We start from the raw sequence: 15893 nt of genomic DNA on the forward strand, positions 1-15893 counted from the left end.
TGAGTGCCATTGTGTAAAGTGAATTAGGGCATAACACCGTGTATGTTCAGATGGACTATTCATCAATGAATTTAATGAATGCTAAATTATATTTGATGCACATGTCAACCAACTGTCCGAATTATGTTGTCTTAATGTCTGTTTTATGCAATTTATACAAACAGGTGAACCAGATGCAGAGAAAGACAGGGAAATGTTGGAGGAGGGAGAAGCCTAATATGGAAACAGGTGTGTGTGATGACCAACCAGTGCCACTGCACAACAGAGTACAAACGGCACAAAAAGTAATTGGAGCATATATGTTGTACGTCGTCTGTACTCACAAATATAGGAAAGAAAAACATTTGAAAATGAGACCCATTGTTTTGCATATTGACTTGACACAAAGGTAAATTAGCGGATTGCGTTTTGTTATTTGATGATTCATTGATTGATTAATTGATTGATTAGCTTGATGCATTTTACATTTTATATGTTATTTCTGACAAATGGGGGCCGCTTGACCGCAAATTCCCGGCTTGCTTTTTGTTGCCAGTCCACCCCTGCACACATGAATCATCAACAGGTGATTTTCATTCAAGCTGCACAATAAATTATATAGTTATCAGACCACTTCAAACCATAGCTTAAAGTGCATGTTATTTTAAGTGTTATTAGCGAAATATGAGTTTATAAATAACTCTGCGCATCCTGGCGGAAACCAGATTAATTAGACATGAGGAAGTAGCGCGTCATGAAAACGTTGTTGTTACGGTCCACCGTTTCCTGCCCAGATTCCTCCCCCTGCTCCTCACTCGCCCCCACCTTTGCACAGACTTCTACCTCCCTCTGCTGAACAGTTACCATCACTGCTCCTTGGCTTCCTTGTGCACCTATCCCGGGTTATATATTCTTATTATAGTGCCCCCATCAGGCCGATTGAGGTAATATTCCAGAAGTCATGTCCCTGGTCTGCTGTAAGCCTATTTACAGGCTTATTTGGCGTTATTTTTTTTCGTAGCCGCATTTTGCGGAGACGCTCTCTGATTGGCCACTTCATGTGACATGTGCGCCCAGTCGTGTGACGCCTGTTTCTATCACCGGTTAAGCTTAGGCACTCTTTCGAAGTTGGTTAAGGTTAGAGTTTGTCTTAGAGCAGGGCGATAGAACACCAGCCCTGATTCCAAACCTTAACCAACTTCGAAAGAGTCGCCTAAGCTTAACCAGTGATAGACTAGGCGTTAGGTAGTTTGCATGCTGTTTTAGGCGGAAATGGGAAAAGACACAGCTCGTCACACGATTGGGCGCACATGTCAGTGGCCAATCAGAGAGCGTCTCCGAAAAATGCGGCTACGAAAAAAAATAACGCGGCACGTGGTGTAGTGGTTAACACTGTCGCCTCACAGCTAGAAGGTCCTGGGATCGATTCCCGCTTGGGGACCAGGTTGCCGTGTTGCCAGTTACCCATGTGGGGTATCTCCCGGGCCTTTCTGTGTGGAGTTTGCATGTTCTCCCCGTGCTCGCAAGGGTTTCCCCTCCCGATAAGATAAACCCAATGGAAAAACATGCACAACAGATCGCTAATGCTGTCACGTCCTTGACGAAGACGGACAGTAGCACTTGGATTGGTCCCTGGGCACGGCACACGCTGCAGCCCTTGTCTGCTCCCGGCTGCCCTTGGGGGGGAAGGATGATGGGATGGGAAGTGCAGAGAACATTTAATCAGCGACTAGTGCATGTGTGTGTTCCTGTGGGTCGCCCATCGCATGTGTGTGTGACAAATAAAGACTTCTTCTATAACAATTTTCAACCACCACAGCCTTGTAGCTGGCAAGATAAGTTCCGGATAGACAGACAGACAGACACACACTACCTATTTGTGTGTGTGTGTACCTGGTGAAGATAATAAGGATCTTGATTACAAACAATTAGCTTTTATTTTTGTAATTTTATCTCTTTAACTTTAACTGTCTTTCGTTTTTCTTTTCTTTCGTTCAGGGGGGGCTAAGAGACCACTAGCCCCCCACCCCCATCATTTGTGCTAATAATAAAACAGTAATGCATTCCCTGTACACTAATTACATTTGATTGACATGGCCATTTTAGAAGCTAGTTATAAGGTAGACTCATTGCTTCCACATAGATGATGATGATGGGTGCAAGACAGATGGTCCCTTCTCTCAATCATAATTTGTGTTAACAAGGTTTAACATGTGCAAAGGGATGAACGCGAGCACTATATATACAAAGTCGGTTGTCTTGTCTCGTGTGGACTGACAAAATATCGATAATTTGCCTCGTAACCCCGCCCACATCAGGAGGCAAAAAATACATTGACAAGAGTGACAAGCTAACCCCCTGGGCCACTTTGAGATGACAACATATCAAATGTGTGCGGTCAAATTATATGAAGGAAAAGTCGATCGCCACTTTAATCTTGTGATTAAAATGGCCATAGATAACAATTAAGACTTACCTGTGGGAATTGGTGAGAATGCGTTGAACTTTTCTACTGCCGCTCCTCTTCATAACATGATGATGCTGCCAGGTGACACAGAAGATGCTGGAGAGTCAGATGGTGAAGCAGTGTTATCCTAATTTGGGGAGGGACATTTAAATACGAATTGCACTCACTGAGAGTTGGTAGCTGCAGTTGTATCTCAGGACACTGCTGCAGGTGCTACAGGGTACAAATCTGCAGGTAATATACACCAACCTGCTTTTAATCCGATTTCAAGAAACCAAACAAGTATTACTCATAATCACATTCCAATCGTTACACTTTTCTCACTATGTTAATCTTCAGATGGGCTATAATAAGTGGAATATAAAGTAGCCTTTAACCCGTCTTTGATCAACATTTGTCTCTGTTGCTAATTACAATAGTAAGGGATTATTGGGTAAAATATCAAAGAGAATAATGTCCTTGCAGGGAGATTTGTCCCTTTTTATTTGTCCCGACTGTATAACCATAATACTGAACTTGAGTGTATGTTCTTTACAGGCTACAACAATGTATCATAATACATTTGCACATCAATTTGAATAGCCTACACCTACTCACCTCAATTCTTGGCATGCCCTGTCACGTAACTGTCGTTCCGATTTAATTTGATGCACATCCCAAAATGAAGTAGCCTAGAGGATGCACATAAACATAATCGCGTACAGGCTACCCGATGGTGCATGGCTCTTCTTCCTGCTCTGTCGACTGATGATCTGCTGCTCTGGTACAGCATCCAACCTTTTGAGTTGACTGTGTGACGCTCCAGCTGCTGTGCGCGGTCCGTGGTTGGGCAGCAGACTAGCTGTGTGCCTTTGCTGCACACTCGGAAACACTTTCTTAAAAGTCCATCACGGCTTTAGCGATTGCCCTGATATATTTCCCCCGTGTAAAGTCACACAGTACTATATACAGCTGTCTACAATCACTAAGGGTGTTTTTGCCTCGCCGTTTTCGCAATTTCTGTGTGGTGCGGGTTGCTTTATTGTCCAGAGAAAAGCTGACTGAAACATATAGGTCACAAAGTGCAACCGTATGTCCCAGCAGGTAGGCCTACTGTCTACAAAGCCATAAAACAATCACGAAAAAGGAGATTTTCCTAAATCCTCTTAACTCCTGTGCTGTCAAATGTGACAGCATTGCTCTTTTTCCCATAAAGCTGGTCACGTATGACAGTCTCTGTTCTGAGCAGCTGTTCACGTGCATGAGTTTTTATTTCATTGCATCATTATCATTATTATTTTCATAGAATATGACTAAAAGTTTTTGACTCGACCGACCACATACTAATGATGATTGATGACCGTAAATGCAGCCTTATTGCTGGTATCTGATCGTCTGTTAGAAAGCCCCCTGCTGGACGGTGTGCGAACCTCACCTCCGGCCGCGTTGTCAAGGAAGCGCGTCCTCTGTCTGTTGCGGTTTTATGTAGTGAATGATACCGTCATGGCGTGATCATGATGACAACAACAGTATATATAGACTCAGACAAGAAGTGACATAACGTTAGTTAGCCACGACGGGCAAGTCAATTAATCAAGTTATTTCTCATGCCGTTCTAACTTTGAAAGACTCGACTATCCTCAAGATGTAACGTTAATAACTGCAATGCGGTTTCGATTTTTTTTTTTTTTTTTTTGCAAGCACCACTACTAGACCACTGCATCCTGAAAATGGTCGAATGAACACAGCTGGGGATACTGGACACGCTAGCTTGCTAGCTGGCAGCTCAATCTGTCGGCTATAGCACCTGCAGCTTCCTAGAATGCAAGTTTTGAAGGACAACTTTTTCTACCACTCGTATCCTTCTGACTGGTGTTTGTGTATAATATGTGTGTGTGTGGCGCTGTCAGTTGTTATACTGGTGGTGTCACTAGCCAACTTTTTTGGACAACAAACACGTTTGTACCGATTGCTGTTTATATTGTTTATAGTGTACAAGACAAACAGGGGATTAAGTGTGAGACATATTTGGCCCTCCTCTGTTTTACTTAATCCCCTGTTTGGCAAGCACATTGTTGTGCCCTGTCGTGCTGAGTGTATCGCCACCTGCACGCTAATTTAATACTCAACCTGCATGGTTGTTGTCAATGACCGACAGGTCTCATCTGTTTTGCATCTACAATGTGTAGGCTATACTGTACTTGTTGTAATTATGTGGATGTAAATACGTGTGTGTGTGTGTGTGTGTGTGTGTGTGTGTGTGTGTGTGTGTGAGAGAGAGATATTGATTGATTGTAATTGTTTATTGTTGTTGTTTAAATATCTTAAAAGTCTAGCTTTATTGAATGAATGAAAAACTTTATTTAACAGATTGCAGAATGGGTACAAATCCGTACAATACGAAGGGGATGCAGACCAGAGAAAGACGTTTGTCTTGTTTACATCAGGGTCCCCCATTTTCAATTCATGGTGACTTGAACTTTATTCAACCCTAGTTAAGCTAATTTGTCATGATGGCAGGATGATTTGCTCAGTGTGTGTGTGTGTCTCCTCTCTCTCTCTCTCTCTCTCTCTCTCTCTCTCTCTCTCTCTCTCTCTCTCTCTCTCTCTCTCTCTCTCTCTCTCTCTCTCCTTGAGTGTGCATGAGTGCTTGTGTGCGTGCCAAGTCACTTGTTGATTTATGACTGCTGGGTCCTTTATGTGGGTACTCACTACATAGACAAAAGTAATTACGCAGATGAACAACATTTAACATGGATCCTTAAGGAACAATAGTATTATTCCCTGGCAGAAAACACTGTCCTGTTTATTTAGTCAGTTAAGGGTGTGTATTACATTTAACCTATGCTATATATTTGATATTTTAGAACAAATCTCCTTAACCGCTTGCCTTCAGAAATGCCCGGTTAGGAGCAGATGGGGGGCTTGAAGATGAACGAACAATTTTGGTGGAAGAGCAGACGTCCGGCAGAGCCCGCTCTCGCATCTTCTCCCTGGAGACCAACCGGCGTAGGAAGTTAGTTTCATTCTCTCTCTCTTCTTCTCTTAAAGATCCCCTCCAGATGTTTTAAACCCTTAAAATGTGGATAAATATGCTTTTCCCACCAAATTGTTCAATAAATTACTGAGGCTTAGCAGCATCTCTACACTTTTTGCAAATAGCAACAGGACATTGATATTTACCAAGAATTCCCATGTCGACAGCTTATATTCTTTCAAGACATGTCAATACCTACTCAGCTTTCTGTGTTAGCTGAAACTAAAGGCGTCAAGTTACCACATATTGGACCTGCCATGATAGGTTGGACCTATTAGTGACATCAGAGACGCTCTCCATCTTCAGGGGAAGAGACTACAGAGGACTGCAGATGAAAATGATCCTGTATGGCACATTTACCTGGTGCATCTAAGGTCTTGTGTTTAATAATGGGTACACTGGTCCTTTCTTAAATAAAATAAACCTTAAAACCATAAAACAAATTTTTTAGTTTTTATATTATTTATACAGTTTTAGTTTATACAATAATACTATACGAGTCAAGTGTTCCTTTATTAATCCCCTTGGGGAAATCGAGGTGTCAGCAGCATGGGATGGTGGGGGGTACAGGCAGAATACGTAATAATTATAATAGAATATAGAACAAAGTAATATTGGTGAATTTGATTTATTGATTCAATCAGTCAGTAGTAATAGTGATGATAGTATACATGGTCCATATAATGTAGTAACACGTTGCACCAGAGTACGGAAGCGTATTGCTGCCACACCAGGAACAGAAAAAAAATATCAATATAACGTGTTTTAAGTATAAAACGTTTCACATTATAACGTGATAACTTATTGTTTTAACATAAAACGTTTCACGTTATAACGTGATAACCTATTGTTTTAACATAAAACGTTTCATGTTATAACGTGATAACCTATTGTTTACTTTTAACAAAACTGTAACTGAGGGGTACAATTCCCTGACTGTATTGATAAGTATGGTATCATTAAACCACTACCGTCTTTATGTACATTCCTACTGGCCATACAGTACACAGGTATCTAATGATGAACACTTCCCCACAATGAATCGGTTCCACACAAAGCTGTATTTAAGTATTTATTGCAGCAAAAGGTACATAATATACTTTACTTTACTTCACTTTGAATGCGCTTATAAGGCAAAGGAATGTGCGTAGGCAAATCAATAACGAATGTCCATTCTCATATTACGCAGGAGGTAATCATACAACCTGAATCTTAGGGAATTATATCTATGGTACACTAGTAATATAGCGGGAGATACTGGAAGGGTCCCCCCGGTTGTAAGCCAGCAAGGGTAGAGGATCTGTCGGTAGTAGAGTCTGGGTCAACGATGATCAGGAGACTCCGAGTACAGGAGACGGTGCAATAAGATCTTGATCCACAGACGAATACAGCTGTTCTCCGTAGCATGTAGCTCCACATGGAAGAAAGCTAGCCTGCCTCAGGCTTCTGAGGGGCAGACTCGACGTGGCTCCTCACAGGGTAAATCCCACACACTTGTGGGTGTCGGCGATTCTCCGCTCCATTAATTACAGGACCAAAAGCAAATATAATCCAGCCGAAAAGGGCTATGCAGTCGTCGGGTAGATAATCCAGTGTACATGTCCACACGGTCCTCGTCTAGGGCTCCTCGGGTGAAAGCGCCGTGATAAGCAGCCCAGCCTGGATAAGCACTCTAGCTGATACGAGGAAACGTTGGTGATGCTGGTCACTGTAGAACTTTAGCCGCACGATACACTATACACAAATAGACTATTACTGACTTAATAGAATAGGTCGAACTCGACGGTACAGCGTTAAACTCTGACACTTCAGTTATTAATTCGCACGCGGTCTCAATGCTCTATTTGGGGCCAAACAGGCCATACTGCACCGCACGTCGTATCGTGGGTGAGGCTTCAACTTATTGGGTAACTCTCTAAGTGCTTCTGTATTCACCTGCGCCGTATTTATACGCTTAGATGAATAAACTAGTACCAGCTTTATTCCTGTCTCATATCCTTGCGCAGTACCGTTCATGTCCAGGCATGTCCCCGGCGGTGACTTTGAACCTGACTTTGGAGGCATGGCCTTGGCGCCTGTGGACCGCTGTCCAATAGGAGAATGAAATATTATGGTCTGTACTAGGCTAAAGGGATATTCCGTGTATATGTACAAGGAATATACAAGGGATATCAAACGATATACAAATATTATGCAATATATATCAATCAATATATATATATATTCGGTTTAATCTGATCCTTTGTAACAAAAACGTTTCACGTTATAACGTGATAAGTTGGTATCACGTTATAACGTGAAATGTTTATGTTAAAACTAGGGATGCACCGATATGAAAATTGGCCGCCGATACCGATACCGATTGTTCAACTAACACTATCGGCCGATACCGATACCGATACCGATATTTGTATATTTGTATATAAGTATTTGTAAATTTTTTTTTTTTTTTTTTTTTTTTTTTTTTTTTTAATGAAACTACTGTATATTTGTATGTGTATGTTTGTATTTGTAGGCCTCTTTACTTACTTAAAAAAAGGAAACATCAAGAAATATGTTTATGGTATCACTATCTCTCTCCCAGTATCGTCTTGCGGCCTGCAGAGGGATACTATTTTCTCAACCAGAGCTTTCAACCAATGCAATGGAACCATTCTTGCGGCCTGCAGCAGGATACTATTCTCTCAACCAGAGCTTTCAACCAATGCAATGGAACCATTTTGATTGACAGTCGATTCGGCCAATTACGCCACACCGGTGACCGCTAGCACCCACCTCCTGCTGTCCTTACCACCAATCGGCAAGCGTTTATAAATGTTTCTACTTCCGGGCATTCTGTTTGCGAGAGCAGAACACACTTAGCTACGTTAGCTGCCCGGCCCGCCGACCGGCGCTCCACGCATGACCAAATGAGACATAATGATTTTACTGCAACAAATGTTATAATAAAACAAAGCCTTTCTATACATTTGTCTGGTTGAAAACTTTATTAACAGATTGCAGAATGTGTAGTTGGGTACGGAATGAGCAACGGAATGGAACCGAGCTATGAACGTACTAACGGAGTAATGCCTTGTTTACTGCTATCTTCGGGTAAATAATATGCTTGTTATTGAACGTGTAACACTTCATTTTAACAGCAGATACTTTCTTAAATGCCATCTTCCCGAGAGAGGGTGTTGACGGGGAGTTGTGTTATTAATAGCATTGAACAGCTAACCGAAAGCTAGCGTTAACTATATAACGCTAATGCCACAAAACGAATGCCTTGTTAATCATAAGTAGTTACTTTGATGCAGTAGATTGTGTGTGTGTGTGGGGGACGGCGGGCGTTGTGCAGGTAGATCGCGCGAGTGAACTTTTTTTTTTTGCCTTTTGACGCTACACAAATTGATGGGTATTTATCGGCGACTGCTATCGGCACATAGCAGTCAACAAGGCACTTATCGGCCGATACCGATACCCGACCGATATATCGGTGCACCCCTAGTTAAAACAATAAGTTATCACATTATTACGTGATACTGATATTTTTTTATGTTTCTGGTGTGGCTTCCGTAGCAGAGTCTGTGCAGTGTTTATTAGGAGTCAGACAGTCCTAACAGTTCTCAAGTTCTCCAGCTGTTAGTTCTCCAGCAATTGGCAGCAGTCCATGCCCATTGTTGTGGATCCTGATGGCCACTGGCACAAAGGACTGGCTGAGGCGGTTTGTGGTGTGTCGTGGCGGAATAAGTCAACGCGCTCCTCATAGAGGGGGTGGGAGGGGTTTTCAGTATAGCGTCCAGCTTTTTCCTCATCCTCCTCTCTGCCACCACCTCTAGTTTGACCAGTTCGACTCCCACTATGGAACTACCCCTCCTCACCAGCGTAATTGTCTGTGTGTTCCTTGGGGGGCACAATTTCGTTATACTATGGTAGTAACAACAGGAAAAAACAAATACGATTATATTTAAAAAAATAAAAAAAATAAAAATAAAAAAAGGAAGCAAGGTGCTGTCCAATTGGATGAAGTGGTTGAAATGAACAAACAAAACAAAAAACAGAAAACAACAACAAACAAACAAACAAACAAACAACAAAACAAAACAACAGGATCTGTGGCTTAAAAGAAAAGAGTCAGGGGTGGGCTACTTGGGAGCGGGGCTGTGTTGCGTGAAGGTAAGTGTGAACAGGTGGGTTTTTAGGTGGGTTTTGAAGAGGTTGATGGTGTCAGAGCCTCGGATGGAGGGGGAGAGGGAGTTCCACAGCCTGGGGGCAGCTACAGTGAAAGCTCGGTCTCCCAGTGTGGAACGCCTGGTGCGGGGGATGGTGAGGAGGTCGGAGTTGGAGGAGAGGAGGCCTCGTGCTGGAGTGTAGGGGTGGAGTAGGTTGGTCAGGTAGGAAGGGGCCAACCCGTGCAGGGATTTGTAGGTGAGGAGGAGGATCTTGTAGGGCAGTGGTGCCCAACCAGTCGATCGCGATCGACAGGTAGATCGCGGGCTGATTTCAAGTAGATCTTGATTTTTCTTTTTCTTTTTTTTCTTTTTTTTTGCTAAATCAACTCTTCCTCTCCTTGTTAACTACAACAAGCAATGCTGTTTGTTATTTAAGATGAGGTTGGACTCGGCACTGACAGATTTGTGTTCATTATGCTGCTTTTATAAAGCCTCAAATGACGGCTTACAATATACAATTTTGGCTGGTAGCTCTCGGGCTAGGTGGTAAATAAAAAAGTAGATCTTGGTTCAAAAAAGGTTGGGCACCCCTGTTGTAGGGGATTCGGTAGTTGATGGGGAGCCAGTGGAGTTTTTGCAGGGTGGGGGTGATGTGTTGCCAGGGTTTGGTGCGTGTGAGGACCCTCGCAGCAGAGTTTTGGACGTACTGTAAGCGATCCAGAACCTTCTTGGAAGCACCAAGAAGGATTCCGTTACAGTAGTAGAGGCGGGAAGTGATGAAGGCGTGAATGAGTGTTTCCGCTGAGGTGTCGGAGAGTGAGGGGCAGAGGCGGGAAATGGTTCTGAGGTGGAAGAAGGCGGATCTGGTGACAGACTTGACGTGAGGGTGAAATGAGAGGGTTGAGTCCAGTATTACGCCCAGGTTCCTTACCTCCGTGGAGGGGCAGATGGAGTAGCCATCCACGGAGAGAACAAGGTGGTTGATCTTTTGGAGGAGGGCTGGGGAGGCTACAACTATTAATTCGGTCTTCTTGCTGTTGAGTTGAAGGAAGTTGGTGGTCATCCATGTTTTTATGTCCTGGAGGCAGGCAGTGAGGGAGGGGGGAGGAAGGGGAGCCGAGGGTTTGGTGTGGAGGTAAAGCTGTGTGTCTGCGTAAGAGTGTTTATATGGGAAATATTAAAGTTTGCACAGAGAATTGCTTCGCTATGAGCATCTCCATGATTTGTTTAACCAGCTTAGTTGACATTAGCAGCTAACGTTAGTTTAGGTTATTGAACTGTCAGCTTGTAGGACAGTTTAGTCTTTACATCTATTTTAGTTGCTAATTCGAGTGAAACACTCTCATTGTCTTAAACCCTGTTTGCTCCACTGTTTGTATAGGCACCATGTTTTACATAGGTACTTCGTTATGGTATTTGTAATGTCCTTCCATCGCTTGCTTTTTTGTCATACGGATAGCCACTGGGAAATGACTCGATTAGCGATGTCTGTGTTGTGGTTTTTCATTTAGAATCACCTGTGGAGGGACTGTCTGTGTTTGCGCGCATCTGGCAACAACTCTCGCTTGACATTGTTTGCGGATAATCGTTTTCTGTTCAAAGTCCAACTTTTTTCTTTTTTTTATCCTCTTTTTCTCCGCCTGATTTTTAAATTTTTCTCCCCATCCCAATTTAGTCGTCATGCCAATTCCCCCCCTCCCCTACCTGGTTGTTGTGCGCATGTTCCTCCTACTGGTCGGTACAAGGGAACCCTGAAGTCCACCACATGCTTCCTCCGACACATTCACCTGGCAGCGAGGACTCTCATTGGTGAAGCGTAACGCGTGGGAGGTCACGCTGCCTTCACCATTTCCTGCCTTTCGCTGAGCAGGCGCCCAGACCTGACCTGTAGGCATCGCTGTCCACAACGCCAGATTACCACCCACGACTTCCCTCCCCATAACTCAGCCAAACGAGTTAGTATGACGACCGGCCCAAGCTGCAGGGCAATGCTGACTCCGGGAGTCGAGACCGCAGCCTCTTGCATTGGTGACGAGCGCAATCTCCGCTACGCCACCCGACCGCTCAAGGTCCAACTTTTTAAACCCAAACCCCGTCCAGATGATGGACGAAGCACCTTTATGTAGAACTAATTATTTTTCATCATTTGCATCAAGAATGGGAGATCCCGCATCACACTCGCTTTTCTTCAATAGCCAATAATGGGCCAACTTCTTGACATGTTTTCTTCCCACAAACTAGTCTATTATATTTTAATGGCAGCATGGAGTTCGCTAGTTTTGTGTGTTACATTTGTAAATGTGAAAAGGTATTTTTTTACATTGAAGCCTAAAAGTAACCTTCTACCAGTACATCCGGTAGAGTAAAATCTCTACCGTGGCACAGATTTCTACCGGTATACCGGTTCAACCGTTATCCCGTCCAGGCGCCCACCCCTGAGAGAAATCCTGGAGCTGCTCCGCAGACCGTGAATAATGGAACAAATCCTAGAACACTATGATTGATGATGGTGATTTCACTGGGATGTGGTACATCTTCTGATTTGGAAAACTGTAAGCCCTACATTTAAAGGACGAGAAATGCACCCACTGTCCTCTCCAGAGTCAGAGTCTAGAGATACCAATTCCCTCCCTGTGCACTACACAAGTGAAATTTTTTTACTTTATTGATAGTATGAAAATGTCAACATAAGCTAAAAGAAATTGATAAAGAACTACCGTTGACACAGAAAATATATTACACAGAATAATATTACTAAATAGTTTGTTTACACTTCAGAAGTATGATATTTAGACTTGGTCCTCAAAATGAATGGAAATGAATGAGGAGCCTGTCACCTGTGACAGTGGACAACAGGGACAGCAATGGTCACTAGCTTACTTGTAGATGACTTTAGATGAGACTACTGAAGATTACAGAATTTTTACTAAAGTGAAATATCCCTTTAACTGTCTTAAGATCATTAGAATAGCACAATGTAAATTCTATTTTAGGGTTGGATTTTCCCTTTTAAGCTTGTGTCTCCTCCCTACCAACTGTGATCCCTACCAAAAGTTTCACTTTTTTGGCGAACATCTACTGTATAATTCATCCTGGAGGCTGAGCATGCTGCTTTTGAAGGGTAGGTACAGCTTGTACATCAAGCCATGCCTGAGAGCTTTGTGGATAAAGGTAGCGGGACAAGGCTCTCAGCAAGTGGTAGCTGCCGCTGACAGGATTTGGCCGTCTAGACCTGCAAATAGATCGTCTTCCAGACTAACCCTGGGCCAGCTGATAATGCTGACTAAGCACGGGGCCTCCCCGACGTTCATCCCAGTTCGCCGCCCAAATCCCTAACAGATAATAACCTTCTAATTCTGACACCAACGGAGGATGAAAGTGGGCATTAGTGTGCTCTGTGTGCTCGTTACAGAGAAGAGGTTGAGTGAGGAGAGTATGCTGTTGCAAGGCTACAGGTGGAGCAGGTCACTTTTCTTTGTATGGTATCTGGGAACAAACAGCCTTCCAGAGGCAGGTAGGTACAGTATGGTATTCGTTTTAGCTAAGTGTTTGCAATGTGGAGTAACTACCTTTGTTTTTACATGATAAAAAACAAACCTATCTGTAGCCTACAATGTATGGTAGGTGTCAACAGGTAGATGGATTTTAACCACGATTTCAGATCTAACATGCATGTATTTGTTGTACTGGAATGATAATTTTTCATGTGGACACAGTTGTACATCTCTGTGGGCACTTTACCTGACCAGTTATCTCTACAGTACAGTATATTTGATATCTAAAACCATATAGACCGGTTTCTTGTTTGTAAACATACCGTGTTCGAGCCAATCAGCAATACCTGCTGAATCACATGACTGAGTTGCCCCCTACCTGCCTTTGAGCTGCGTCGCTAAAAATAGTACATGGCTCTAAGGAGAAACAATGGCACTACCCTGACTGAAGTAGTTTCAAATGAAAACGGCTGGATATTATTTAGCTAAATCAGAGTGTGAATCTTTCACCTTTTACATATCTAGCTTTGGCATGGATTGATTGTTTAGATCGCTAGCATGGATAACAAATGCAAATATACCTATACCTATCCACACCTGTCTGTATAAACTGTATAGTCCTTTTACATATCTGTAGATACTATATCTATCTGTACATAGCCTACTCTTACTAGTTAGGCTGCTGGACAGTATGACTACTACCATACTGTCTTTATACCTGTATCACTGTACATATTATACTACAACTCTGTACATACCTCTGATTAGCACTGCACTCAGTAGTACTCATTTGTATATTTTGTACCAGATGAATTGTGCTGTTGCACTTTACTGCTACATTTGCACTCTGGTTGGATGCCAAACCTCTTTTTGTTGTACTGTACTTAGATTTGAATATAATATAATCTAAATATATTGTAGTCTCCCCGTTGTTCCGATCAGGATTGCGGTCCGTTTTGCCTCCTTGATGGGTGCGCACACCGAGTCTGACGCAGACGAGAAACCCGTCTATGTTCATGGTTTCCTATGGAGCTTCGTAGGCTATGAATTGAAAATGTTCTACCAGGGTGAATACTGGTTTATCGCCAGTAAAACACGTTCATTTAGAAAATGCTGGGTCATTCTTCCTTCCTAAACAAACATTTTATGCACTCTTCTAAGTCTGAAATGTATCAGTTTTGGCACATACATAATTGAAACCTGAAATAATTGACCTGAAGGCTTTAGTGCAAGTATCCTGAACCTTTTATCTTAAGATATTCCGATATTGGTTTCAAGAGATCAGTGATTGTTGTCAGCCGCCAAGACACACACACACATACACACACGCACACGCACACACACACACACACACACACACACACACACACACACACACACACACACACACACACACACACACACACACACACACACACACACACACACACAGTCCTTAATGACTTCCCTGGACTCTAGACCAGTAGTGAGTCGCGGCTTTAACTTATTAATGTCTGAAAACACACCTAGAGGAATTGACTCGGGTTACTGGTACTACAAATGCTCACTCTGGGCCAAATTAATTAAGTAATGGCCCAGGGATTTGGGCATTCATTCAAGATTATTGTTTATTGTGTCATATTGGGATATGAAATCATGTTATTGTGACATTGTTGCACACAATTCTGTCCTCTAAATGCTGATAACCAAATATTCAACAAAGTGAGGGATGTTATTTGAAAATAACAAGTTTTTTTGGGTTTGATATCACACTGTACATTGTCATGAAGTTCAATGTGATGAACAGCATTTGGATCTATTATTTATTTATTTGATTTGTGATTTTTCACACATCAACAGATGTATGTGATATATGTCAATATTGGAGAAGATTTTTTTTTCTTTTTTTTCTTTTTTTTTATTATTATTATTATTTTTTAAACAAACACATAAACAAACATGACAACACGCGATAAGATATACAAGCATTAATTGTCAGAGCACATCCAATGAGATCACATTTTAGTTAATTGTCTTATATAAGATATACCCCTAATACCTGTTATCTAAAAACCTACACACATATGGAGAAGATATTTTATATATAAATAGGTGTGGCCTAATATTCTAGGCCTTTGTCTCAATTACAGTTTTTATTTTATATTATTATTATTATTATTATTATTATTATTATTATTATTATAACTATTATAATGTAATGGATGAGAAGATAATAAGTGGACTATTAGTGACTGATGTAAGTGATAATTTGCCTGTCTTTGCTGTGTTTGAAATGAGGAATAAAAAAGAAAAAAAAAGAATAGGCATTCACACAATTTGGTTATAGGAAAAAATCACCAGAAGCAATACTGGCTCTTAACTCATTCAGCGCCGGAGCTTAATCCGCGAGATGGCGCTAGTACGCCACCGCTGTAAGTCAATGGGGGGGCACTGCAAAATTTGCGAGTGCTTAAAATATATCTTAAATTATAGCTATGGCCGTAGCCATCTATGAGGTCACCTATGAGGTCTGGACCTCGGTAACTATTTGGGGCTGGTACATGACTGAGAGGGGGCTGTGGTACATGACTGAGAGGGGGCTGTGGTACATGACTGAGATGGGGCTGTGGTACATGACTGAGAGGGGGCTGTGGTACATGACTGAGAGGGGGCTGGTACATGACTGAGAGGGGGCTGTGGTACATGACTGAGAGGGGGCTGGTATACATGACTGAGAGGAGGCTGGTACATGACTGAGAGGGGGCTGGTACATGACTGAGAGGGGGCTGGTACATGACTCAGAT

The 15893-nt window shown here is 42.4% G+C and overlaps 1 protein-coding gene across 1 annotated transcript in view; it reads left to right on the forward strand.

Annotated features, from left to right (window-relative positions):
* Positions 1-4247: 4247 nt before the first annotated feature.
* cep126 (centrosomal protein 126) overlaps positions 4248-15893 on the forward strand; it is a gene marked incomplete at both ends in the record, with an annotated part of 58094 nt that continues 46448 nt past the window's right edge. Inside the window, 2 exons of the mRNA XM_084310369.1 lie at positions 4248-4282; positions 5322-5441. Of these exons, the coding sequence (XP_084166495.1) occupies positions 4248-4282; positions 5322-5441 (155 nt within the window). The remainder of the gene's footprint in view (positions 4283-5321; positions 5442-15893) is intronic.

Source organism: Notolepis coatsorum (genome assembly GCF_963971535.1).
Source record: "Notolepis coatsorum genome assembly, chromosome: 1".
In the NCBI taxonomy this organism is placed as follows: Eukaryota; Metazoa; Chordata; class Actinopteri; order Aulopiformes; family Paralepididae; genus Notolepis; species Notolepis coatsorum.